At 55.5% G+C, this 27,199-nt stretch overlaps 1 protein-coding gene across 1 annotated transcript; it reads right to left on the bottom strand.

Moving 5' to 3' along the window:
* Nucleotides 1-171: 171 nt before the first annotated feature.
* Nucleotides 172-25,042, bottom strand: LOC103546063 (integrin beta-2-like). The gene is made up of 16 exons (XM_070597940.1): nt 24,879-25,042; nt 16,619-16,679; nt 16,137-16,225; nt 14,353-14,533; nt 13,002-13,172; nt 12,502-12,716; nt 12,215-12,370; nt 10,612-10,707; nt 8,215-8,304; nt 7,055-7,195; nt 4,763-4,950; nt 4,367-4,611; nt 3,965-4,184; nt 3,246-3,451; nt 939-1,103; nt 172-676 (listed from the first exon to the last, which is right to left on the bottom strand). The coding sequence occupies exons 2-15, from the start codon at nt 16,674-16,676 to the stop codon at nt 979-981; spliced, it is 2,181 nt and encodes a 726-aa protein (XP_070454041.1). The 5' UTR covers nt 16,677-16,679; nt 24,879-25,042; the 3' UTR covers nt 172-676; nt 939-978.
* Between the last annotated feature and the right edge of the window lie 2,157 nt (nt 25,043-27,199).

Here is a 27,199-nt window from a genome sequence, read left to right on the forward strand (position 1 = left end):
TGCCCCATATCTTGTGACAACTGCCAAGGAGCAGGGGCAGGGACTGGGCCAGAGAGGGCTATGACGCACAGCCAACAGAGGAGGAAGGAGAGAGGAGAGCCCGAACCAGCATCCGCAGTTGACCCTGCGAGTGTGTAGAGCGTGGGGAGGGGGCAGAGCCCAGACTCCGTGGACAGCTTCCATGAGAGTTTTATTGATCTTTTTCTATACACTTGATTGAGGAACACTATAAACAATGGGATGTAATCTTACACCGTGATAGGTTCAAATAGAAATAAAATTGCACCACCTTTAATCAGACACCGTCCTGATTTTCACACAGGAAAACACATATTTAACCTTATAAGACTCAAGCAATTCCTTTTTGAAGTCTCTCTGAAAAGGTCGTACGTATCAGGAGGGGAGGCTGTCCCTTCTTATGAGTCCATGTATTCACCTGGCCATATCAGTCATTTGAGGGCAGAGAAAAGCATAGTGGATTTTTGGTTAATGGATGAAACTGTCAAAGTGTCATAAGCCACGTCAGGAGGCAGGTCACATCCGGCCTGATGGAGGGGTGTGGTGTGGGGTGGTCCCATCTGAGTGGTTCAGGTGGCCTTGTTCACCAAGCATCCTAACTCTCAGCAAACTTAGGGTTCATGACTGTCATGGTGGTGCTCTTGAAAAGGGCATCGTCCTGGTGAGAAAAGCAAACATGACTGTCAGTGCAGGGGAGGAGGAGCTGGGAGCGGGGTCACCTTCCCTCGGGTCTGGCCCCATTGGCAGAGCTTGCCCTCAGCAGCATGTGCTCTGAGGATGAGCTCTAGGGTGGGGAGGGGGACAGGTATGCAGCCTTGAGTTGATGTCCACCGCCTCCTGGGGGAGAGGTTACCCATGGCTGGGAAGATGCGCCCCTCTGGATGGGACCAGTTACTTCGCCCCTGGGGACGGCCACTCACTTTGTCCTACTGGGACTTGAGCTGCTCCGTCTTGAAACGGCTACTTCCTCAACTTGCTCAGGTAGATCAGGGATATCCCAATGATCAGCAGGAGGAGGCCAATGAGCACAACTCCCCCCACAGTGCCCCCGACGATGGCAGCGATGTTGGGGCTCTCCACGCACTCTGGGGTAAGGAGGAAGCACACGCATACCAAGCGTCAGGCCCTCCCCGGCTCACTCAGCCCCATGTGTGCCCCGTCCCAGGTCGCTGCAGTGCTCAGGGTCCAACTGCTGGACTCATGGTGACAGGTAGGTGAGCAAAATGGCCAGGATTGGGGCAGAGCTAGGGACAAGGCCAGACCTTGTGGTTTCAAATGAAATTCGGTCCCTTGTTTACAGAGAAAATGAGGCCCAGGTTGCCAGCCTACCATGGCAGAGCCTGGAGGAGAACTGGCTGTGACCAGGCCGTGAGCTCAGGCCACATGGAGGGCCTGTGCCCCATCTGCCCCCTGGGGTTCCCATCGCCAGGCGGGGGAGCTAGGAGCAGGTCTCAGTCCTGCAAGGGCCCTGGTGGACTGCTGGCCCACCCCTGGTGTGTGGCCAGGCCTCCCAGCCCTGTGATCCGATCCCTCAGCCTCTGTGATGGGAAGGGGTGGGGGTGCAGAGAGTTCGTGTGCTGCACACACCCCTGGGCACTACTTGTCTAAAGCCCTTAGTCCGCTCTTGTCGTGGGTCTATTTCCACTAAGTCCCAGAGACCCACACATGCTTTGTCATTGTCACCCAGTGAACCTCGACCCACCCAACCCTCCCTACCTGTTGGGGACCTATGGATCCACCACCTGTCCCCATTCCTCCTGATCCCCTCCCCATGTTCCATCCAAGGGCAGGCTCTGCCCACACCACCCCCACGACCCCAACCCAGCCCACCCCCACCCATCTCCACTCTTCAGTGCCTGGACCTCGAAGCAGCCCCTCATAGGTCTGCGTCCACCCGGCCCCTCAGGGCTCTGCATCTGGCTTTTGAAAACACAGTTCAGCTGTGCGGCTTGCTCTTCTGAAACCCTGCTAACAGTTCCTTGTATGTTTCAAAAGAGACCCAAACGCCTCCCAGGACTCACTGACCCCCGTAATGACCAGCACTGGGTGCCTCTGACTGCACACCCTGTGTCCCGTCTGTCTGGACACCCTTGTTCTCTGGTCTCAGCTGCAATGTCTCCTCCTCCAAGAGACCTTCTGACCTCTGACCTCGGGGAACACCCCAACCTGCAGTCATCTCTGTACCTCATGACCCCAGCCACATCCTCCTGCCGTCTGGGGCACTGGTGTTCTGACATGTTGGGGAAGGGTGCCCCCCACCTTGGAACGTGAACCCTGTGAAGACAGGGTTGGCATCTCCGTGTCCTCGACCATTACGGGGCCACATATAGCCCTGGAATCCAGGTGACGGACGGGCTAACAGCGTTTGGGAAACCCCAGTGCCTGGGCTTCCCGGGTCCCTGGATCCCCTCCCCAGGGCTGAGTTCTGAGCAGGAGGATTCTCACACCCACGGGTGATCCTGGTGCAGCCATTAGTGGACCAGCCCTTGGGACCTGTGGCTTATGAAGTGAATAAGAGAAACCTCAACTAAATTGGAGTCTGGAAATCCTGCAGGGGGAGCTCTCACCCTTGTGACTCATGGGCAGTTACACCAAACGGGAGGAGACATAACTTTGCTTCTTGGATAGGAAGTACAGCTACTTTATTACGGAAGATTTCTTTCCCAACCAGGCAACAGCTCAGCCAATGAGAAATGCCACAGCTCAGCCTATGAGAAGCCATTGCTGCCCTCAATTGCTACTTTCCCCCAATGACTTTCCTTTAGAACAGCCCTGCCCTCTCCCCCTTTCTCTCTCTGTAAAATCAGTCCCCTCCATTCTTCCCTGGATTTGTCTGTGGTTCAGCATAGTGTGCATGTGTCAAATTGCAGTGCCTTGGGCTGTTCCTAGATAAAGTCATTTTCTTTATTTGCTTTTAAAGTTGACAGGCTTTAAGCCTCAGTCAACCGTCATGGGGAGATAACCAGCATGGTACCCGTAGGCACGCAGTTGGGTCCGTCCCCTGATTGGCGCAGCTCTACTGCAAGGGGACAAGCCATCCCTGCCCCTCAGCACCCCAATGTGAGGTCACAGCCATGAGGGAGAGGCCTGGGGGTGGGAGGACCATGTCCTGGACGCTCACCTGACCCTGCCCGGCCGGCCCTCCTGAGTGGACAGAGACCCTTGCCACCTCTGGCGGCCTCATGACTGGAGCCCTGGCGGCCATATCCCGCCTCGCGGGGTCTCACCTCGCGTGTCCTCCACGTGGATGTCATAGCTGTGCATCCCGTCCCGCTGACGCAGGGTGTACGTCATCCAGCAACCCTCCGAGTCCCGCTCTTTGCATTGCCGATTCACCGAAGGGGCTTCCTGCAGCAGCCTCAGGCTCTCACACTCCACACTGCAGGTCTTCTCGTAGGGGCCCTTCTTGAATTTCAGGCACTCGGCACAGGAGCTGCGGAGGAGCAACTACGTGAGCGTGTGTACAAGAGGGTGTGCACACACATGCAGGAGGGGGCGAGGCTGTGAGAGTACCTGAGGGGGCGAACAGGTGTGTGAGAGGATCTGGTGCTGTGAGAGGAGTGAGGGGTGAGGGAGCAGAAGGAAGTGAGGGGGTGTGAGAGGGTGTGAGAGGGTGTGAGGCGTCAGGGTGTGAGAGGGGGTGTGATGGGGTTGGGGAGGTGTGAGGGTGTATTGGAGGAAATATGAGGAGATGTGAGAGGGTTGGTGTTGCAAGGTGACTGGGCGCCATGTGGGCTTCCGTGCTGCTGGGACAGGAGTGGTCGGGGCGGGCCGGGGGACAGGGATGGGGACGGGGGGCAGGTACCCAAGGGAGTGAGGAAGGGTGGATTGGCCCATGACACCTGGCTCTGAAGGAGGCCGCAGGGGTGCAAATGGAAGAGGGCCCCTTGCCCAGGCTCTGGTCCTCCTGGGGTGACAGCTACGCTGTACCGTGCTGAGCACTCACATGTAGCTGCCACAAGGTGACGGGCAGCCCGGGCAGTCCTGGCACAGGGGCGGCTGGTAGCCATCGTCGCACTCGCACACGTTGCAGCGGCACCGGCCACGACCACTGCACTCTATCCCGCGCTGGTTCAGGCAGCCATCGGTGGACCGTGGGCACTGGCACGCCGAGCCCTCGAAGCCCTCCTTGCACTGGCACTTGCCGCAGTTGCAGGTTCCCCGCTCTGTAAGACAGGGGATCGCTGCAGACTCGCCCTCGTCCCCCCAGACCAGTGACCTGGCCATCCGCCCGCCAGAACCACAGCCTAGACATGCTGCTGCTCTCGTGCGGCTGAAGGAGAACCCCGAGGGTCTGTCTCTCTGCCCATCTGACCCCAACGTCTGCTGTCTGTCCCCTCGCACTCACTCTCGCCCCCACAGACTTGGCCGTCGTAGCGTTCGCAGTTGACGTTGTCGCACTCGCAGAACTGCCCGAAGATCTCCTTGTTGGGCACGTCACTCTTGTGGCAAATGCACTGCCCGCACACGCAGTCCCCCAGCCCCGAGCAGACGAGGGAGTTGCTGTCCTTGCGGCAGCTTCCTTCCAGCTCCTGGCTGCTCCGGCCCTGCGTCTGGCACTCACAGTTCTTCCCAATGTAGCCAGCGTCACACCTGGGGTGGGAGGGACGCAAGGTCAGGGCCCCTCCCCATGACGGTGCCGGACGCTGCTCCTTCCTATAGGACCCCCGGCCCTGGGCTGGAAACAACTGCTGCTGCACATCTCACTGCCCCTGGGGTGGGGTGCACCCTGCGCCCGACTCACCTGCAGATGCCGCACTCCACGGAGCCCTTGTCCCGGCACAGGCTGCGGTCCCGGCTCATGTCGCGGCACTGACACTCGCACTGGGGCAGGACCTGCATGGTCACCGTGTCCGAGAAGCCCAGGGCCCGGATGACAAACGACTGCACCTGGACGCACTCGGTGGCTGTGACCTTCACCTGGAAGGTGATCTGTCATGGAGAACAGCATGGCTCAGGCGAGGCTGGGACACTGGGGTCACCCTGCTCCCATCTCCTCAACCAGCAGTCTGGACTCGGATGCCCTGGGGGTATCGTGGTGAGGGTGGGGTCCTTGGCCCCGAGGCATGGAGGGCGCCAGCCTCTGCAGGGGCCCCAGATGGCAGTGGATTGAGGTGGGGGGATGGGAAGAGCACGGACACTCCAGGATTCCCCAGGACTTGGGACATGAGATGACAGAAGAGAGAATGAGAGAGAGCTGGAAACTCAGAGGCCGCGATGTCAGAACAGGCGGCAGCAGGCCTGGTGGAGCCCCTTGTGCCCACACACCGCCATCTCCAGGCTGGGCGGTCTTTAGAGTACCTTTATCACACATTCATTAAAATGGATTTTACAGTGACTTTGTAAAGGACATACACTTCGTCCTTAAGTCTGGCTGTTAGATGCCAGAATGCCACGGGAAGTCCTAGGATCTGGATCTGGAGTTGTGTCCTGACCCTGAATGAGAGGGTCAAGATCCTGCCAAGAGGAATCAAGTGCGACAGAGCAGAGTCCCCGCCTCCCCTGCACACTGGAAGCAGCTGCCAGCACTGAGCTCCAGGGAGTGCGGTCTCAAGAGCAAAGCAGACCCCGAGTCACTGTAGGTGAACCTCCACAGGTGCTGAGTGAAGGACCAGAGACGTCAGGAAAGTGTGTAAGAGGCAGTCAGCCAATCACAAGATCAAATGGATTCCCGTGTGCATCACCCAGTATGAGGGGGGTATGTTGGTAGAAGTTCACATGCAACATTTAGTGAGTAACGTTTCTGAAGGAATTCCAATGTCGTATTATGAAATGCAGCGATGGGGCCGGCCCTGTGTCTGAGTGGTTGGGTTCGCGCACTCTGCTGTGGCAGCCTGGGGTTTCACCACTTCGGCTCCTGGGCGCGGACCTCGCCCGGCGCATCAGGCCATGCTGAGGCGGCATCCCACAGAGCACAACTAGAAGGACCCACAACTCAAATCTATACAACTATGTACTGGGGAGCTTTGAGAATAGAAGGAAAAATAAAATCTTTAAATGCAATGAAAGCAAGTTTTTTTTTTTCACCATCTTTTTCCCCTTTTTCTCCCCAAAGCTCCCTGGTACATAGCTGTATATTCTTCATTGTGGGTCCTTCTAGTTGTCGCGTGTGGGACGCTGCCTCAGCGTGGTTTGATGAGCAGTGCCATGTCCGCGCCTAGGATTCGAACCAACGAAACACTGGGCCGCCTGCAGCAGTAGCGCGATCTTAACCACTCGGCCACAGTGCCAGCCCCGAAAGCAAGTATTTTGCTGAATATGAGTTCACAGCCAGTGACAGAAAAAATCAATTGTTTTGGTCATAATGAATTTAAACTATTATGGAGATAACTTTGCATATTTGTAATCATCTGTGGCGCCCATGCTTTAATGCCATGTTTAATGTCAAAAACATAACAGAGGGGCAGACCCGTGGCTGAGTGGTCAAGTTCGCGTGCTCCACTGTGGCGGCCCAGGGCTTCGCTGGTTCAGATCCTGAGCGTGAACCTAGCACCGCTCATCAGGCCATGCTGAGGCAGCATCCCACGTGGCAGAACCAGAAGGACCTGCAGCTAGAATATACAACTATGTACTGGGGGCTTTTGGGGAGAAAACAAAAAAGAAGAAGATCGGCAACAGATGTTAGGCGCCAATCCTAAAAAAAACCGTAAAACTCAGGGAAACCAACCCAAACCAGTGTGTAGTGTGTGGAAGCAGGCCCTTCTTTGACGAGATGGGCTGTGTCCAGCGTCTGCCCCCAGGGCGCACTGCCGTCCCCGAGGTGGTTCCCTCCGCACCAGGGGAGTCTGTGCTGACGACTAGGATGCCCTGTGCCAAGGAGTGTGGGCGCTGTCTACTCCTTCCTCGACAGGAAGACAACAGCTCACTCAGCGACCATGGCCGCCTCCGAGAGGATTTGAAAGCAAGGAAACTGGACCAACGATGGACATTGGCTCTTGCCCCTTGCTTGTCCCCGTGCAAGCCCGTCTGTCTGGGTGCACTTCCTTCTAGGTATCACTGGGAGAGAACCTTCCAGAAGGTCGGGTTGGAACCTCACCGGGATGCCGATCCGGACATTGTCGCAGTCCCCTCTGGGCTGGTTCACATTCGACACCCCGTTACTGCAGAAGGAGTCGTAGGTGACTCTCAGGGTGTCAGGGAGGGTGCCGTGCTCCAGAAAGACTCTGGAGGAGAGTTTCTGTGGGCAAAGAGCAGCTGCCACGATTAGGGAGGACCTCCCGCTGTCCCCTGGCCCTTCCCAGCCGATGGCTTGCACACCTGTCATCTCCCTCCCTTCACCCACACGCCCACTGAGAGCTGGGTAGGTGCCAGGTCCTGTGCTCGGTGTATGCAGTGGTGGGGTTACCAACGCCACCCCCCAAGACAGGCCCCCGAGGAGACTGACATGGAGACAGATCATAGGCCCTACCCCAAGGAGGGGCTTGACCCTCCCCTCACCACTGGCTCCCCAGTGCCTGACACAGAGCAGGAGCAGGAAAAACTATAAGTGAATGAGAGAGAGTGAGACAGACAGGTAGTGACAGGGACACAAAGAGACAGACAGATATAGAGACACAGAGAGGGAGAGACAGAGAGATAGAGAAAGAGGGGGAGACAGACTGAGAGAGAGGGACAGAGAGACAGAGACAGAGACAGAAAGAGACAGAGGAAGAGAGAGATATGGAGAGACAGAGATAGAGAAAACAAAAGATGGAGAGACAGAGATATATAGAGAGAGAGACAGAGAGGTGAAGGAGCCAATGATGGTGGCACCATCGAGCGGAGACGGAAACCCCCCACGCAGCGGCTGGAGGCCAGGAGGCCTGCTTTGGGGCTGGGGGCTCTGAGTGGGTGCAGAAGCACAGGGAGCTTCCTCAACAGGCTCTAACTTAATTCAGCGGTGTCAGCGTTTACCCAGGACCCCCAGCTGTGCCTGGTGAGGCTACCAGGACCCTTGGCCTAGAAGGGGGCCTGGCGCTCGTGGTTCGGGGAAGGCACGCACAGGTGAGGGTCTGGGGTGTCACATACCACGCCATCAACCAGAGAGAGGACACAGCTGGCCCTCGGGAAGTGCCAGGGTCAGTGTGTCCAGAAAGCCTGAGGGCGGCACAGGAGGCAGGGGCTCTGCTCTCCAGACCACCCTTCTGTTGACCTGCAGCGGGGAGGGCGTCTCTGCTGTCCGCCCAGGGCCCCTGCCGAGTCCCCCGGGGCACTCACTTCGTAGGCGGCCTTAATGAGCTGGACAACGTTGCTGGAGTCTTCCGACAGCGTCCCGACTGCAGACTTGGGGATGATCTCAGTGAGCTTCTGCCAGGGAAGACCAGGTGGTCATGGCTGGATCCGCGGCCACAGAAAGCTGAGCTTCCCCTCAGTTTGTAGCGCCCCGGGGGGTTTCCTTCTGCTTGCACGTGGCTCACACAGCCCCCACCAGACCTCTGACTGTGTTTAGTTAAGTGAGCACGAGGTCAGTGGTGTGCTGGTAATGCTTAACAACCAGTTCTTGGGAGGAAGAAAGCCCTGAGTTGCAGGGTTTGCTCATTTCCTTGGTTAAATACTCCACCTTCGTGTATTTCGAGCAGTGACCTCACTGAAGGCAGAGCTGGGAAGATGTGCCTCGACACCGTTCAACAGTGTCCCCACCATGGAGAGGTGAGAGGCACAAACCACCCTGGGGCATAGGTAATCAAAAAATGTGCCAAAGCTGTCAGGAACGGAGAAGCTCTGAGCGCTTCAAGCAGTTGATATAACTGAATTTCAGTAACGACCGTGCTAAGCAGCAACGGGACAATCGGCTCTGGCAGGCCAGGGCCAGTGGTCCAGGGATGCCGCGGGTGGGCAGGCCGGAGCACCTGCAATGCAGACAGGCCTGGGGCAGCCTGCGGGAACAATTGTGCCCATTCTCCCCCACACCTGCCTTAGCTGAGCTCAAGGGTCACGCCATCTTTTCCAAAAGACTGCAGCGTTACTTTGTCTTATGGAGCTGATGGTCGGGTGCTGTCCTGCCCCAAAGTCCTTCCGTGACTCCCCTGAAGGGGGCCCAGTTGCCCCCATAGAGCTCATGGGGACGGTCACAGCCTGGCCACCAGTCCCCTGCAGCCTTCACTGCCCACTCCCCTTGGTCCCAGCCTGGGGACAGGCCCTGTGACTCGGGGAGGCTGGGCTCCTCCACGTCCTGTCCTGTCCATCTGCTCTCCACTCGGTGCAGATACCCATTCCAAGGAGGGTCTACTGTCTGCTGTCCCTACAGGCTATGGGTCTCCTTGACTCCCATCTCCCAGGAGCCCCGTGAGTGGAAGTCAGGGAACTAAGGCTCAGAAAAGCCTGTGACCTGCCCAGGACACCGTCCATCTGCGCTAACGGGGGCAGGGTTTGGGGTTCAAGTCTCCTGTCTGCAGCTTCCACCCCAGCACCATACCGTCTTCTGGAACACAAATCCTGCTGCTGATAGCAAATTACTGGGACCTATGATCCGGGGAGGAGGGGACCGCCATGTCCTGTAATAGAGCCGAGGACACAGTGGCTGTGAAGCCCTCACCTGCTTGTGCTCATGAAACTAACGTGGGCGGGTGGTCTTTCTGCCTGCTGCACCCAGCAGGGGCTGAGTGGAGCCACTGTCCCCGGGGCCTGGCAAGCTCCCACTGCCCACCCAAGGGGTTCTCCCAGACACCGGCCTCCGCCTCCTCCTCTGTGTCCCCGCACAGTGTCTTGTCCCCACTCTGGAGGGTGGGAAAATCAACAGGGGGAACCCCTGGTCTCACCATTGGCCCTCACCAAGCGCCCCCCGCCCCATGGGCAGCGGCAGCAGCAGCCCCCAGCCCGCAGCAGAGAGGTGCACAGGACTTAGGGAGAGTGAGGGCCCGGAGACTCACAGCCCATCAGAGCAAACAGGAGACCGGCACGCCACACTGCAGCAGGCGAAAACACGCAAACACAGCACATCTCACACCAACACAAGAGTTACTGAAGAGAAGGAAGGAGGGAGGCGACACCGCCCTAGGAACAGAACGTTCCCCTCCCGAGTTTCACACTACAGAAGAATTTGGTAAGAACAGTGATTCGGTACATCGGGACAGAGCCGGGCCCCTGAGGCAGAGAAGGAGGAAGTGTCTGCTGTAAAAGTGTTGGTTTCCGCGGGGAGACAGCCGCTGCAGGGCCCAAGGCTCCTGTGATGTGGGTGTGCTGCTCGAGAAGCGCACCAATATCCGCTTAAGGCTGGGAGCCCTCCTGTGTGACCTTGGGCATCATGAGGAGCGTCGCACTCAGACGCACAGGATGTAAGAGGAGAAAGTTGCCCTAAAGCGCACAGCGGCTTCTGCTGACCCGAAGGACGTGCTGTGTTGCGGCAAAAGCAGAAAGATCCTGGCTAACACTGAATGTCACGGACAGAAACGTTCCTTCTTTTATTCCCACGTAAAGGTCACGTGGCCCAAAGAGGCCTCGGGCTCCTCCCCTGCATTGTTCACTCCCGAAACCCGTGGTGGCCCAGGTGGTGGACCCACTGCCCAGCGCCCAGACTGTGGAAGCAGAGCTCAGCCTGTGGCAACGTTGGGTTTCATCCTCATTCAGCTGAAATGCCCTGTCCCCCATGTTGCTCAAGACCCTGACTCCACTTACCTCATAGGTTTTCACCATTCTCTCGGTCACAGCAAAGATGAGCTGGATGTGGTTTTCAGCCAGTTTATGGGCCAGCTGGCGCACCGATGGGTGGTCCTGAGAGGAGACACAGGTCAGATGGCCCCGGAGGTTGGGGACAAGCCATCAAGGCTACTGACCCACTACTGCCCGACAGCAGCAACTGCCCAAGGCCCAGTGCCACCCATAGGGCCATTCGAATGATGTTCCCAGTGCATAAAACAATGAGATTATAAGGGAAACCGACGAGACTGAAGTACAGTTAAGAAAGTATTAGAGGGGCCTGTCTGGTTACACAGTGGTTAAGTCCACGTGGTCTGCTTCAGCCGCCCTGGGTTCACGGGTTCGGATCATGGGTGGGGACCCACACACCACTCATCAAGCCATACAGTGCTGGTCTCCCACACACAAAATAGAGGAAGATGGGCCAGATGTTAGCTCAGGGCCAATCTTCCACAGCAAGAAATAAACAAATAAACAGGAAAGTATTAGAGGTAGTGTTGTGCTTCTTGATCCCCGCACTGAAAGGGAGATCGAGCGGCCAGGAACCGCTCCCAGACGTCCAGGTGGAGAGGACAGTAAACAGACTGTGAGGTGTCCCCACTTGAGGGGTGCTGGGCAGATACCCCTCCTCCTACTGGGGGCAGACCTCAGATACGGCCCCAGCACCCACTCTATTTTCCTATTGGAAGCACACGCTCGACTGCAGGCAGAGGTTCACCAGAACCTCAGGTGTCACATTTCCTGTCCAGGTCATAGATCCCTCCTGTTATCCACCCACACCCCCAGAGTCTGTGGGCTCCGGGTGAGAACCCCTGAGGGGTCCTATCTCTAAAGTCCTTTGCGGCCCCCACAGTTTACAATTCCAGGATGCAGACATCATTTCACAGGGGGGAGGGCAAACTCCCGTGACAGGTGGTGTGTGCCTGCCCGGTGCCATTAATACAGCGCCTCTGCCCAGGGGAGGAGACCCCAGCACAACAAGCCTGTCCTCGCCCCCAGCCCTTGGCACCTCCCCTCACCCCTGGACTCCCAACTGTGCTCCCTCTGCCGGCTGGGAGGCACCACATAGGAGGGAGCTGGGGGAGGTGGAGGACCCGGGGGTGCCTCCATCCTGGCCCCTGTGCCTGGGATATCTCGGAGATGAGACGGGGTTGAGAGGGCAGGGTGATGCCCCAGGGGTGGGGACCCCAAGCCCATGGTGAGTTTGGGGAGGGCAGGGGAGGCCCGGGCTGCAGCCTGGGGGCAGCAGCTACTTCACAGGCCCAGAGCAAGGGAGCGGCTCCAGCCAGCGTCCACAGGGCCTGTGTCCAGTCTGAGGAGGGTGGGCGGCTCAGCGGGCGGCCAGCCCACGTGGGGCTTGAGAGACCTAACACTGCCCCGCTGGGGGCTCCGCCGGTTCCCACACAGATCTGCTGTTTAGATCGAAGGAGGGAGCCCCGGATTATAGCAAGGTGGCTGTAAGGACCCTGGCCTCCCGGCTCCCCGGGGCAGAGCCACAGACAGCCCCGGGATTCCCCCCATGGCCCGTTTCCCCCTGTGCTGTGTCCACTCCCTCCCAGGACACCAGGGATGTGGCACTCACGAATTCGTTGCTGCGTTTGTACGTGGTGTCCTCCAGGTGGCAGCGACTGCCATTGGGGGTCAGGATGGTGCCTAGCTTCCCGGAGCCCGCAAAAGGGAGGCCATTGTCCGTGGCGAACACCAGCAGCCGCGTGACATTGCGCCAGCCGATTTCCTCCTGAGCAGAAGACAGCGGGGTTACCTTCCTCCGTTTCCCCCATGGGGCCCCCACAAGGAGCAGATGAGAAGAGGTGCAGCTTGGCATGGGGATTGAGCTCAGCATGGGGACCAAGGCGGCCGGGGCCATACCGGGCATGCAGCCACTTGCATCAGGGCGTGTAGCCCGTCCTGGGGGGCATCCCGGTGTCCAGAAATCAGCTGCTTCCCGACCTCTGTCTGGAACTGGTTGGAGTCGGTGAGCTTCACCACGTGCCTGAAGGCGAGTGGGGGCTGGCACGCCTTCTCCTGGTCGGGGCACGGGTTCTGCATCTTCTCAGGGTGCGTGTTGACGAGGGACCCTAAGCCTGAGGCGGGGGCAGGATGAGTGGGAGAGGCTTCTGGTGGGGGGGGGCCCATGAGCCTTGTGGGGGCCACCAAGGGCAGAACCTCGGTTTCCCTACCTTGAGCCAGCCATGGGAGAAAGCAGGATGGCTTGTGGGGTGTGTGTGAGCAGGTGTGGCCCCAGTGAGGATGCCCCCAGGGACAATGTGTCTGGAGTTCCCAGCGCCCGCCCCTGGGACGTGAGGGGGTGGAGGTGTGGGTAGCAGGGTGGCAGGGATTGTGGGCGGGACTGAGGAGCTTGGCCTCACCGATGTGGCCTGACTCGGTGATTCCCTTAAGGGCCTGCACTAGGTTGCCTGCCAGCTTCTTGACGTGGATGAGGTCATTGAGCAGGGGGTTGGACTGGTCCGTGAGGTAGTACAGGTCGATGGGGTAGCCCTCGGCCCGCTGGAAGTTCACGTTGAATGCTGCTGCCTGACCTGCCGGCAGAGAGGGCAGAGAGTGAGGGTGTCTGGGGGCACGGACACCCCTCCACAGGTCCCGAAGTCCTCATGGCTCCCGCATTCTCCGAGGCCTGCGGGTAAGACACAGGGCGCCCAGTTAGATCTGAACATCTGATCGAGAACCCTTTCCCAAGTAGAAGAAGGTGGGGATGTACTTCCATCAAGGTGTACTCCTGGCTTATGAGGCATGGTTGACATTCACGTCTACCTGGATCTACCCGCAAGCCCGTCTCCGTCAGCAGCCACCAAGCAAATCGACCTGTCCCAGACAGGCCTCCCCTGGCCTTGGTGGCAAAGGGCCCCCGTTCTCCCCGCCTCCCCTCGCTTTCTGGTTGTTATCATTTGAATCACAACCTGCAGTCATGTGGTTACCTGTTCCTGTGTCAGTACAAATGGCCCGTGTCCCAGCCCCAGGATGGGGCCTGGCACGGAGTAGGTGGTCAGTAGACAGGTGACAAGAAGATGGACGAGCCAGGGAGGGAGGGGCGAATCCAGGCCCTCCTGCTGGGCCCACCCTCCAGCCTTCAGCTCCCCCTGGGCTGCCCTTCACGGGACGATGTTGCAGGGCAGGCCCGGCTGTGGGAGGCCCAGCCCAGTGCTGATCAAGCCAGGCAACCACATTGTGCTGCTTGCTTCCCACACGTGCCTTCCTGAAGGGTGTTTCTGGGAGCCCTCACAGGGAGCTGTGTCCTGAAGCAGGCTTCTGTGGTCAAGCCAGTTGGGACAATGCGGATTTAAACAATTACGCAGCTTGCTTGGCTGGAGGACTTCTCAGAGCCTTTACTCTGCCAAGAGTACCTGGCCTTCTGAGAGGGGGTGGAATAGTGTTTTCCACATGGTTTGTTCTCCCTTTTAAAGAAGGACACAGAGAACATAAGGAAAAAGAGAGACCAGGCACCCAGCCAGGACAGCGGGTATGGCAGCATCCTCCTGGGTCGGAGAGGAGAGGGCCGTGGGGGAGCTCAGACTTTGGTCTCGAGGTTCCCAGCAGTCCTGGGCCTCACCTGGCCTACCTTGCTGTCTGACCTGGACACATGGACACATGCCCATTGGTTATCCCTGGCGCCCCAGAGCAGGGCTGTGCTCCTGGCTGGACCCCCACCCGGAACAACGGACACACAGGTGCCGGCTCACCCCCAGCCGAGGCCAAGCCTACCTGGTCTCAGGTAGACGGTCACTTTCTGTGGGGACAGCTGCTTCTGGCCCCTCTTCTGGTCCTGCTGGGTCTCGGCAATGCTCCTGGGGTCCATGATGTCGTCAGCTGCACAGCCCTTCTGTAGCAACTGCTCCCGTGTGTCACAGCGATGGGAGTCGGGCTCCTCTTGACGGGTGAAGTTCTGGGGCCAGAGGGAGTCAGGGGTCAGGAGGAGCACAGAGAAAATACCAGGGGCCCACTGTGGGTGCTGAGTGAGGCTGAGCCTCCTCATTTGCACCCAGGACTCAAGACAGAACTCCCCGTGGGAGACGGGCCTGGGCGCTGGACAGCCAGCCAGGATGAGCCCTGCCTCCCAAGAGGGTGACCCGCCCCCATGAGGGCTCCCAGATCACAGCAGAGCCTTGGGAGAGGGCAGGTTCCTCCCCACAGCCTCCAGCAGCAGGAACGACTCAAGAAGCAACATCTGCAGCCCCAGGCTGACCGCCAGAGGGGATGGAACCCTCAGCTGGCCCCCGAGCCTGGATCAGCCTGGGCATCACCTGGCATCTGGCCCACACTTTTCAAGCCCTTCATCAGCAGAACCTTTGTTGGAGGGAGCAGTTCTCTCCCCCAAGGGAACATGAGTGTCCCCTCTCAGCCTGCGTGGCAGCCCCGAGGTACCCTGGGGCTCCCAGGAATCCTGGATCACAGGCCAGGGCTCTGGGCCAAGCTCCTGGCAGTTCAGAGGGAACTGGCCCAGAGAGGAGCATGGGGGTCCTGGGTCCGGGGCGCTTTCCTTGTGACCCCTCTGCCCCCATGGAGGCCCCCGGATTCTGACGTGGCAGGGACAGAGAAGGGGCCCCCTCCTGGCCAGAGGCTGCTGTGTCCCAGGGAGGGCGAGCTAAGACTACGGTGGGGTGGCTGAAAGGCACAGCTACATCTCTGCTTCCTTTCACAGACGGGGACTCAGGAAGAGCAGCGCAGACACGCGAGGCTAGCTCGGTGCCGGTGCCGGGGAAGTGGGGCCCGCGAGGCGCCGGGAGAGGGGGCGCACTTCCTGAGCTGCCTCTGCTTGTCTTCACTTTGGAACCCTGTGAGTGCTGTATGTGCTCAAGAAACAAAACTAAGTCAGCGGAATGGAGAAGGACGACCCTACACTGTAGTCACAGAGAAACAAACGAGCCACCGTGTTTCAGATGAATGTGATGAGCTCACGCAGGGGAGTGAGGAGTCCAACCCGACATTTCCACCCCGGGCTTGACGAACCCCCATCAAAGGAGAGAGGACACAGACCGCACCCACCTCGGGCATGGAGCGGCTCTCGACTCTGAAATCACTTTGTGGGTGTGGGTTTGAAAATGAGGAAATGTATGCGGATGTTGGGAGCCAGGCTTCTCAGCAAGGAGAACCAGGAGCCCTCAGAGAAATGTCTGATTCTATGGCCGGGGACAGGAAAGTACTGATGGGCCTAGTGCATTCCGCTATTGCAGAGAGTAAGAAAGTGCCCCCCAAATTATGATGGGGCGTGCCAACAGGCCCCAGCGCCAACCTGAGGCCTCCCAGTGGCCAAGTCTGGAACAATTTGAGCATGAAAATGACAAGATGGTAGTGACAGATTATATACTACCAAATAAAATAGAAATCCGTGCGTCCATGCTGGAGAGAGAGAGAGATTGATGGGGGTAAGGAAAAACCTCGTTCCAGAGGCAGAGAACAGGGGTCCAGTCCAGGAGGTGGGAAGGTGGGAAGGGCAGGCCAAGTGTGAGGACCCTCGGCTAGCTGATGCCATCCACCCTGGCTCTTACCAGCTTCTGACACCAGGTGCAGCCAGGCCCTGACTTGATGCAGTCCCGGCAGGTGCTGACCTTGTATCCGATGCATTCCTGGGAGAGGGCTGGGGGTGAGACAAGATGGGCCCTGTGAGCCGTGGCCTACAGCACTGGCCCTCCCCACGCAGAGAGCCTGCAGGCACTGGGGGGCCTGAGACATGGATGGGGGGTGAATGGACGATGAGGCCTGCATGCAGGGTGGGTGGAGAAGGAGAGTCAGCATCAGGACCAGGAAGGATGGGAGGAAGCCAGGGAGCATGTCCCCTCCAGGCTGCTCCCTGTGGAGGCCTGCACGTCAGCCCCACACAGAGGGGCAGAGTGTGGGGAGACAGGCCTGCATCTGGGACCGGCTCCCCAGGCACAGTGTTTCCTAATCTGCCCCCAGGATCAGAAAGAATCCTCAGGAGAATGGGAGGGCAGGCCCCTTTCTTCAGACCCGAATGTTCTTCAGAACTCACCGGACCCGAGGGAGAGCAGACCCAGCAGGGTGAGCAGCAGGGAGCGCTGGCGCAGCATGTCCTGTGGAGGGAAGGGGTCTTGGTGACAGGGCCTCGGACCCCAGGCTCTTGGGGCGGATCGTCCACGGTGCTGAACTCCTCCACAGCAGCCTGGAGACGCAGAGCCGGGAGGGCCCTGTCCCTGCTGCCAGGGGGCGTTCAGCACCGGGGTGAGGCCAGCACGGGTCAGTGTCTCTGACAGCCCTGCACCAGGGCTGCGGGGCAGCGTGGGCGCACAACTCATGCCTGCTGAGCCCACAGGCCTCCAGGGAGGAGCAGGGAGTGGGCCTCCTGCCAGTGACACACGTGTGTGCTCATACATGCACACACTGCACACACAGATCCCACAAACATGCATACACCAGACACATACACACGCACCACACTCCCACACACATCACAAACTCGTGCACACACACGCACACACACACACACGTCTTATTGGTTCTGTTTCTCTGGAGAAGCCTGACTAGTAAAGATCCTAAGATAGGTGCCACAGGTCCAGGGAAAGCTGCTAGAGATGTTTTTTTTGTTTTTGTTCTTGTTTTCTGCTGAGGAAGATTGTCCCTGAGCTAACATCTGTTGCCGATCTTCCTCTTTTTGCTTGAGGAAGATTGTTGCTGAGCTAAAATCCATGCCAATCTTCCTCTACTGTATGTGCAATGCCGCCACAGCGTGGCTTGGTGAGTGGTGTGTACGTCCGTGCCTGGGATCCAAACCTGCGAACCTGGGCTGCTGAAGCAGAGCACCTGAACTTAATCACTCGGCCACCACGCCAGCCCTGAGAGGGGTTTTTTTAACACCTTGGAGCCCAGGTGTGTGGGCAGAGCCCTGGTTTCCTGATCCACATATTCCGGGGGCATCGAGGAAACTTCTGTACCAGTTTCTCAACTCCCCGCATCAGAGCCTTGTGGTGGGGGCCTCACACTCCCTCCCGAGCCCACATGTCGTCCCTCTCAGAGCTGAGACACGTGCGGACATCTGTGCTGAGCAGGGGACCCACGCGAATGCTCATGCAGAAGCCAGGGCCTGCTGGCTCCTTGACTCCCCAGGCCCTGCTACTTGACTGCTGGGAGGGTGGGCGGCCTGGACACCCTCAGGCTTCAGAGGAGGTAACTCTGGGCCAACAGGGAGGCCTGCCTGGTCACAGGCTGGGCAGCTCCAGGACTTGGCTGCCTCACCACAACTGTGCCTGTCTTGTCACCACGATGCCCACTCCCCAATGGCGGAAGTGACTGGAAACCACCAGCCCTGCCAAGGACTCCCACTCCACCGACAGGCTGCCCTGCTGGGAGAAGGCCCTGGAGAAAGGGGGCTGCAGGGGCTCTTTCCTGGCCTGAGGCACACAGAGCAGCCCGGCCCTCGTCTTCTGGCCCCTGGCCCAGCCTGGTGGGGCTCTGGCTGTGGCTGAACACCAGCTCCCGCAAGGCTGACTTTGTGTGAAGACCATGTGGGAAGTCGAGGCCTGGTCCTAGCGCCCAGGGCAGGTGAGGGGCAGCCAGCATTGCTGGGACCAGCAGGGGCTCAAGATCACAGGGCCCCCTGAGACTCAGGCTCCCTGCTCCTGCCCAGCTGCTTGCTTCCATTCCATGGGGGGTCAGCAGAGGCCCGTGATCGGGGCCTCAGCTCCCCAGTCAGGCAGGGTCTGGGGTGAGATGATGAGAAAATCAACACTCCTGTCTGAAATCCAGTTGGTGGAAAGGAAAACGGACAGTGAGGATAGTCAACATCCTGGTTTTGGCCCACCTGGTGGGCGTCCCCTGACATCACCAAGAGATTGCCCAGCACCCTGGGGAGAGTGCCTAGAGTTGAGGGTTCTCAGTGTGCCCGGGCATTGTAATGGTTTTCCTGGGGAAATGTCGTTTGATCTAAGTCCATCTTAGGCAGCACCCTTGAAGGAGAGGATTCTGAACCTCTAGGGAGACAATGGAATGCCTTCTTTGATAGGTACGCAGGAGTTTCTAAAAGACAAAGTGACCCCAGAAACAGCCCTGAAAGGATCCTTACAGCATGCAAATAAAAGTCATTAGCAGATGTCTTTGGCCATCCGAACAAGTAACCTTAACTTAGTCCATCTGTCAGAAGAACAATTTGGATCCAACTATTCCTTTGAGCTTTGTACGTGGCTAAAACTGTTTTAAGTGAAGGCTATGAGATCCCGCTCTGCGCCTGCCTGTAGGTTACGTGTGTCTACGTATGCACGTTATAGAGAGGTGCTATTTCTCCACCTCTGGATGGTATTGCTAAAAGTGGTTTGTCAAAGACCTCTATTTAATAGGCTCGATAGTACAAAAGTGCTTATAAGACTGAAATATAATAGAAACTAATCCACATGCATTTCAGATTTACATGATCTGGGATTAATCCTTACTAAATAAAAGCTAGCTTAAGGTTGTAGGTTTTATTGAAACACACATCTTCAGAGTTATCAGTGCTGAATATAATGCAGAGGTGCAACTTTCATTCTACCTGGGTTTACTAAGTTCATGTATCTCTGTTACAAACTTTGTCAGTAAGAAACATGATAAGATAAGATGATAGCTGAATGCTTCAAAGTCACTTGAAGCTTTTGTGAGTAATCTAAACATAATTGTTGGGAACAAGTGACTTAGACAGACGAACACGAGTAAGAGTATTTTGGTGCAATAAGTATGTTTTATGGTATGTATGCTTGAAAGTATAGCTCCCAAAATCTTTTTGGTAACTTGAAACTTTAGAGTTTTGCTAAGTTAAATTAAATGATGGAACTGCATTGAATATCTGGGTCGTGTTCCAAACAAAATAAAATACTACAACATTAATTACCGAACATAGGTTTATCTACTTTTGGCTTCCTATTGAAGGAAAACTAAAGATAAAACTAGGCCTATTAGTAAAGATGTCTTGTGCCACATTAAAAGATTGTACTATGAGAAAATATATTTCTAGGAATTAAGAAATCCATTCTAAATTTTCCAATCTAAAGAATGCAGGCATAACAGGCCATTTATGAATGCTTACTTCTTAGTGAAAGTTTCTAAGGGCCAAGAATTCTACCCAAGATATGTAGTGATAAACTGAACATCTCCATAAGCAAGCAAAGTCAGATGTGTGCTTTGGTAAAAGAAGGTGTGAGGAATGGAAATACATTTCGTTGAGGGAAAAGAAAATAATTTCGTCGTAAAGAGAGGCCAGTTATTTCAGACTGGGAAAGAGGAAAACAAAGGACAAAATCTGAATGTAGGAAGAAAGCTGTAGAAGCTTTATGGGAAGGAATCTTGGGAGAAGAGTTTTACGCATGGTCAGTACTGGCTAAGATCGGAATGAATGAGTTTTCATATCAAAAATAAGTTGACGCAAAATTACAATTTGGCTTTCTTCTCTGTTAAAAGGACAAAGTTTTCTTGGGCTATTTGTTTTTGATAACAGATTGTGAAAGCTTCTTTACCTTTTAAGTAACACGCCTAGAAAACAGAGATTTTGGTTTTTACCAAAATAATTCCCTCTGTTTTTGTTATCAGGTCTTTAATTACTTAGGAAAGCTAAGCCTTCGTATTAAAGGGGTTTGGTTTTGCTTATAACTATGTAACCTTTGTAATTTGCCTTTGAAATCTTTTCTATGGTCAATAGATAGAATGTTATCACTTGTAATTCTAGCTACTATCTACAAATGTATGTCACAAAAATACCCAAATTTCCTGGTCAATTGCATTATAACGAACCCTCATCTGATGCTTACTCATTGCCTTTTTTCTGAAGTCTTTTGTCAGTTATAGACAGCTTTTTTTCTATCCTGATGCCTTTTCAAATATATTTCATCTCCAAAGAGATTCAGGGAAACGACTTTGACAAGTACTCTGGAATACAGACTTTTGATAGTTTCAAGATCCTAACAGTGAACTGGGCAAGAATTTCTAAAACTCTAATGGCATACTGGTTGCTTTAACATTTTGTTTCCCAGATGTAAAGGACCCCTTTTCCTCCTCTCCTCTAAGCTAGCTATAACTTACAGCAATTGGGTACAGTGTGTCTTCACAACAAAGGCTGAAACATTTATCTTTTCCTCCCTGCCTGACCCCTCCAGAATTCAGAAACTCTTAGATATTCTTTTCATGACAATATAAGTATTGGCATAAATTCAGTGAGAATTGTTTCTCCTCAAGACAGGACACAACAGGAAATACTGGCTAATATTTCCAGGTCTTTGACTAGATTATCATGTGCAAGAGAGACGTACACAGATCCAGAGATGGGGAACTGTTGAAAAAATCAGCCTAGTAGCTTGCTTACAAGGTTCCAGCAAAGCAATCTTAAAAAAAAAAAAAACAGATTATAGGGTCAGGCACTATTCTTAGTGCATTTATATAAATAATGAGGCCATGTTTAATATAAAAAATTAATTTTACTATGATAATAAAAATGGGAGTAATTGTGGCCAGAGAAATTATGTTTGGGCCTTTGTAGATATTAAATTGTAGTCCCATTAATTGTCTTTAAGGTTTAGTTGTATACCTGTAAGCTGGACTGGATCCTAAATTCTGCCGGTTTCCTTACATGTCTGGCTGTGATCCTCCAAACTGATGTTTCCAATTTTCCTGCCCTTGAAAGCTCCTTGGAAGGGACTATACTAGGCGCTCCTCACTACCCAGATGGCAGCCAAACCTCAGGGACTCGAGCCTTGGGTGCACATCTCACAGCTGAGGGAGGCTCCACCTGACACCTAGTCCTGTACAAACACTGGAGACCTCCAAGTCAAATGGACCAGGAAGACGAGCAGCCGACATCCGGGCAGACAGCGTTCCCAGGATGACGGGACCAGGCCTGCACAGCCTCTTCCCACTGTGTTTCTGACTTTATTTTCTCCTTCTCTTTCCTGGAAGGACAAGGCTCTTGCCTGCATTTCCCAATTCCTTGTGAAAGGGGGAAACCTGCTTGGCTGCTGGATTTGCCACCAGAAACTCGGTCTGCCCAAGACAATAACGACCCCTTAGTTCACCCTGTGAGCCGTTTCACTGGGATTCCAAATGCCATTGTCTGTTTAAAATGTTCCACAGGCCCATTTTAGAGAAACGGGGTCCTAAGCCCACCTAAACTTGTTCGTCGCTTTAACTTAACCCAGGCTTGGGAGGGGAAAAGAAGAATCTTTGAATATTTGTGTAAAACATTCTGTGGGACTGCCTATGTAACCCCAGCCATTTGTAAATTTCTTGATATACCCATATATTTAGGCAGACTCTCAGTGTGTCACCACATAATGTCTGAGCCTTGGTGACATAAGCTAACGCCTCTATACCAACAAATGGGTGTGTAGATACTATCACTTAGCGGGAGACTTACGTCCACCCTCTGGGTACACCTGCATGTGTGGAAGTTTTGGAAATGGGCATTATGCTTTATGCCTTGACAACGGGAGAATACATAGACAGTGTGGCTTTGCTGTATTCACTGTCCTATATTCTCTACGTAACCAAATAGAGGCCTCTCGCTGGTCTGTCCCATGAAACCTCTATAAGCACCTGAAATGAGAACTCCCAGGAGGCCTGTGTGACTCTGGCTTTGCCCCGTGGGAAGAGCTTTTTTCCACGGGTCAGAGTGAGTCCCGTGAACAAATGGTCAGGGTTCTCTCCCCGACTCTGGAAGAGTTGGCCGACTCCACAGACAAACGGTTTCAGCTCAGCAATGTTCACCTAACTCATTGGCCAAGGTGGTTTTGGATAATTGTATAGCCCTCGATTATGTACTTGCTGTGCAAGGAGCCATCTGTGCAATAGCAAACACCTCCTGTTGCACATGGATAAACGCCTCTGGGGAAGTGGAGACACAATTGCATAACATGAGAGAGCAGGCACATTGGCTGCAACAAATGTCACCTAACAACCCACCGTGTTTGATTTGTCCAGCTGGTTACCTTCGGGTCTGGGCTCCTGGTTTGGAACCGTCTTGCAAACTGCCCCTATAGTATTGCTCCTAATCCTACTCTGTGTAAAACGACGTGCCCAAGAAGGCGATGCTAGCTCAGTGCTCGGGGATGCTTTCAACACTTATGACCTTGACGAAACGTAGACTTGAGATAGGAAGTGCCTGGGTGTTCTCCTCTTAACCTTCCCTGTTACTCCCGTGGCCTAAATGGTTTCCAACCACTGTGCATTTTCCCTCCAACGTGGGACACGCCAAGGAGGAAAGGTCCTTCCAGGCACCAAGGGAGAAACCGCTAGGCGCAGAGAGCTTGACTGTTGTTCAGTGATGCTTTTGGAGAAAAGCCTTGATCGAAAGGGAAAAACTGAAAATTGATGAGAAATCTCAATTAAACTGGACTCGGGCGCTCTCACACTGTCACATTGTCAGTTACACCAAACAGGAAGAGACCGGGGCTGGCATCTCCCACGATGGTGTCCACCACCGACCTGCCCAGCAGGAGGAGGGAAGAGTTCTCTCCTCACCTGGCAGTAGTCCAGCCAATGGGAGGCTGTAAAATCCCGCCAATGAGAAGCCTCTACACCTTGGACTCCCAGCTTCCCCCAATGGACCCTTTGTTTGTTGCCGCCCCTCCCAACTCCTCCACTCCCTATGAAAGCAGCTCCCCCACTTTGTTCTCCACATTGGCCTGTGGTCCCCAGAGCATGCTATCCCAGGTCCCGCTTCCTCTGGCTAGTCCTGAATAAGTCATTTTGTGGCTCAAACAGCAGGTCAATTTGCTTTTTAACTTGAAACTGTAACCACACAGAAACCCGAAATGGGCTCCACTGAGCTGGCCCAGCCCTCGGTCACCCGCCCCAGGTCACCTGGAGGTCAGGCGTCCACAGAGTAAGGCCCTGTGGCCCTGCTCAGGATGTGGTACCGAGCTGTGGGCTTGGCCACTGTCATGGTCGGCCCTTGTCTCGGGACCTCATGCAGGAGAGGGACTCCAGTGTTCTTACACGAATGCAGGGTGTGCAAGGGTGTGGGTGGGGTGCCCGATGACAGGTCCTCGAGACTCAGCCGTGGCAGACTGCAGACGCTGGTAGAAGCGGGGGTCCCTTCAGTATAGACCGACTGGGGCACTGATGAGCTCCCAGAGGTTTCTCAGCAGCTCTTCTCTGCCGATTCCCACAGATGCTGTGCCCTTGGTGAAGGGAGGGCTCGCTCTCCCTCCCCCATCACAGCTGCCCCCCCTCCTCCCTCCCTGGGGTCCCAGGTGCCTCAGAGAAGGGGATCTCTGGGGACAGCCTCGTCAAGTGGGTTCAGGGACTCTGGTCAGGGTCACCAGTGCGGGATCCCAGCCCCTGGTCAAGGGAAGAAGGCAGGGGTTGGGTGCCAGGGTGAGGTGGAGACAGGGAATGGAGGTGGGTGTAGCAGTGTCCAGTGGGATCCAGGTGGACCCCAGGGTCCAGGGGTGTGGCTCCCGTCTCCTCACTCCCAGAAGACCTTGAGACAGGCCTCTGGGAGCCTGGTTATGGGAGGTTTAGGTCACACACCTAATGCCTGTCCCCCTAAAACTCAACTGGTGTACCTTCTAGAATCTGAGAGAGCCAACAGACCACCATCAGGAAAATGCACCACGTCCACGTTCACGCAACACGTACTCACATACACCGTGCACCCTCACACACACACACACACACACCCCACACACAAATGCACCTGAATGCTCTCATACACACACATACACACAAACTCTGCTGGAGGACAGACCAGCACAGCCGACCTTGGGGGCATGAAGACAGGAGGGGACTGACCCAGAAAGGAAGAGGAAGGTGCAGCTGGGAGGCCCCAGGAGCCATCCTGCATAGCCCTGGCCACTCCTGGTCCCCCACCGACCAGCCAGGGGTCCTTTCTGGCCCCCGCAGCCTCCTCCTGGCTGTGTGGGCCCTCGAAGCCCACACATCACCAGCTCAGCAACTGTCTGTGGCTTGTCAGCATACCCCAGACCCAGGAGCCAAGGTCTGGGGTCTGTGCCATGTCCTGTCACCATGATTGGTCCCATCCCCCTACGTTACTAAGGCACCCAGGGCTCTGCGTGGTTCTGCCCACAGTAAGCACAGCACTTCCCCTCGCTAGACCTCGGTAAAAGGAGGCCTGGAGTGGACAATCTGAGGGCAGGTGACATGGACCAGGGCCACCAGGGCCCCCTCCATGGCTGGGCCACTTGGAGCTGCTTCCCTTGGGAGAGACAGCAGCCACTCCCTGGGGGAAGAGCTGCAGGGCTGAACTCTTCCCCTTGAGAACAACGAGCCCAGACACAGAGGAGCCTCTGTCCACTCACCCCGCTTGATGCCCCGGAGACCTCGGCAGGGGCGTCCCGGCTGGGCTGGGATGGGCTTCGGCTCTGCTCTTTACCAGGCTGCTGCGGAAGGTCTGGGGAGACACCGGCCAGCCAGAGACGCCGATGCTGAAGGCACACTGCTTCCTGTTCTAAGCCAGCAATTCGGAGGAAGCAGTTACGTGTGGCTGATTGCACCAAATGTGGTCCATGAGCCCCAGCCCCTCTGCCCCCCGCCATGGCTCCCGAGGGAGGGACATCAGAGGAGCAACCACACACCTGAGAAGGGGACACACTATTCATCACCCACCTTCACAGGGAGAAGCACAACTGTGTGAAGAGAGGAATAACTAATGGGAGCAGAGGCCTGTGGCAGCCCCGAGGGGCTCACTCACACGCCAAGTGGGGGCTGGCCCCACAGGGCACAGAGAACCACGGAGGGCAGTGCCCAGAGGGGTGACTCACACCCCAGGAGAGGGGACCAGCCTGCAGACTGGCACCCAGGAGAGGAGAGTGCACCCCCAAAGGAGACGCACCAGGCATTAGGGATGCAGACTCTGATGGTGGAAATAAAAAAGAATTACCCGGACTAAAGAGCAGAATGATAAAAGCCAAGAGCAAATCAGAGAGAGGACGAGGATCAGCTCAGGGCACAGAGAGGTGGGAATGAGGAAGACACATCCAGATGCCTGGATGCCAACATCCATCAACCACAGGACTTCCAGGAGGAGAGAAGAGTGAAGCGAGAGGAGGAGCCACTCCAACAACAGAAGAAAAGCTCCAGATCCGAGAGAAGGACCCAGATTAAGAAGCCACTGCGTGCCCGAGGGAGGAAAAGGAAAGGTCCCCACACTAGCTACCTTGTGATGCTATCACAGAACTTAAAAGATGGCAAGAAGATATGCAAGTTCTGGAGAGAGAGAGAGAGAGAAAGGAGACATGGCCTGGGCAACCCAAGATTGAGAGACATATCAACCAACCACAGTGCATGCACCATATGATATTAAGAAATTATTGTTAATTTTTTTAGGTTTCATAAAGGTTTTGTGATTATGTTAAAGAGTCTTCGTACTTTAGAGTCATATGTTGAAATATTCAGAGATGACATGATGTGTCAGATCTGCCTCCAAATAATCAGGGGCGGGGTGGGCTGGGGGGAGAGTGGGTGGAGGTATAAGTAAGACAAGAGGTGCACAGGCCCTGCCGTGTGATGCGGGGTCGGTGAGCTGAGGAGTCAAAAGAAAGATTTCTTACACTCTTAAGATCTGGCAGTAGTGCTCTTTTATTTAGAGAATAGTATAGAATAGCATGGGGACAGGACCCATGGGCAGTCAGAGCTTCTGCTGCGTGGGGACAGGACCCACGGACAGTCAGAGATGCTGCTGGCATGGGGAGCTGCTGATGCCGCCGCTGGCCTGGGGACAGGACCCACGGGCAGGCAGAGCTGCTGCTGGCATGTTGCTCTTGTTGCTGCCATCTTCTGCTGCAAAGTTGAGTGGAGAGTAAGGCTAAATTTAAGGCGTAGGTATGTGAATTATCTCTTTACAAGACAAAAAAAAAGTTAAAATGGTAGCAGTGCCGGTAGGGTCCAGCCATTGGGTGGTCCCCCAACTTTTAGATAAGAATCAAACTGGATTGAGTAAATGGCAGAAGTCACCGCTTAAATATTATCCTCAGCTAAAGACAAAGGAGGATTGGGGGGGGGGGGGGTGTCAGTTACATGAGGTTGCCAGACCGTAAACAACTTAAGTCCTTGCCTTCCCCATTAAGAGTTTCCAGAGATAAGGCCATCCCCCCTTCCTCCTGGCGCAGAGAGGGAGGCATGGAGGTTTCCTTCACAAATGCAACTGTCTCTGATCAAAGGGCAAGCAAATTTCACACCTCGGAGCCTCCTTCTTATCTGTAGTTTTAAAAGTAACCAGCCTAAAAATCCTCGTCATAAACCGTTTTAAAATTAAGCAGCCTAAAAATCCTCACCACCGTGGGCCAGTGATTCTCAGGGAGTGAGGACAGTGGGGGGAGGGGAGCCACACACCTGATCCTGGAAACCCCTGCTCACGGCTCCTCCAGAATTTCAGATTTGCTGGTCCATGCCCAACTCACTGGACCCACATCTGGCCCAGGTGTCTGTCTAACACACTCTGGACGGTGGGGGGAAGGTCTGACCGTCAGCTGGGCCACAAAGCCACAGACCACACCCTGAGCCCCGGGCCCCCCGGGCCTGACCTGGAAGGCACACGGCACTGGGGAGGAAGGAGAGGGGGACGGCAGAGGCCAGAACAGAACCAGGGGTCACCTCACGCTGAAGCCGCCCCTGAGGGTCT

This window comes from Equus przewalskii, chromosome 27 (assembly GCF_037783145.1).
Source record: "Equus przewalskii isolate Varuska chromosome 27, EquPr2, whole genome shotgun sequence".
Classification (NCBI taxonomy): Eukaryota; Metazoa; Chordata; class Mammalia; order Perissodactyla; family Equidae; genus Equus; species Equus przewalskii.

Excerpts from the sequence above, each read along its gene's own strand:
- LOC103546063 (XM_070597940.1), bottom strand. The coding sequence starts at position 16,676 with ATGCTGCGCCAGCGCTCCCTGCTGCTCACCCTGCTGGGTCTGCTCTCC. Across the intron at positions 7,196-8,214 it reads TCATTAAGGCCGCCTACGAA|AAACTCTCCTCCAGAGTCTT; the intron begins GTGAGTGCCCCG and ends CTTTGCCCACAG. Across the intron at positions 4,185-4,366 it reads CCAAGTCTGTGGGGGCGAGA|AGCGGGGAACCTGCAACTGC; the intron begins GTGAGTGCGAGG and ends CCTGTCTTACAG.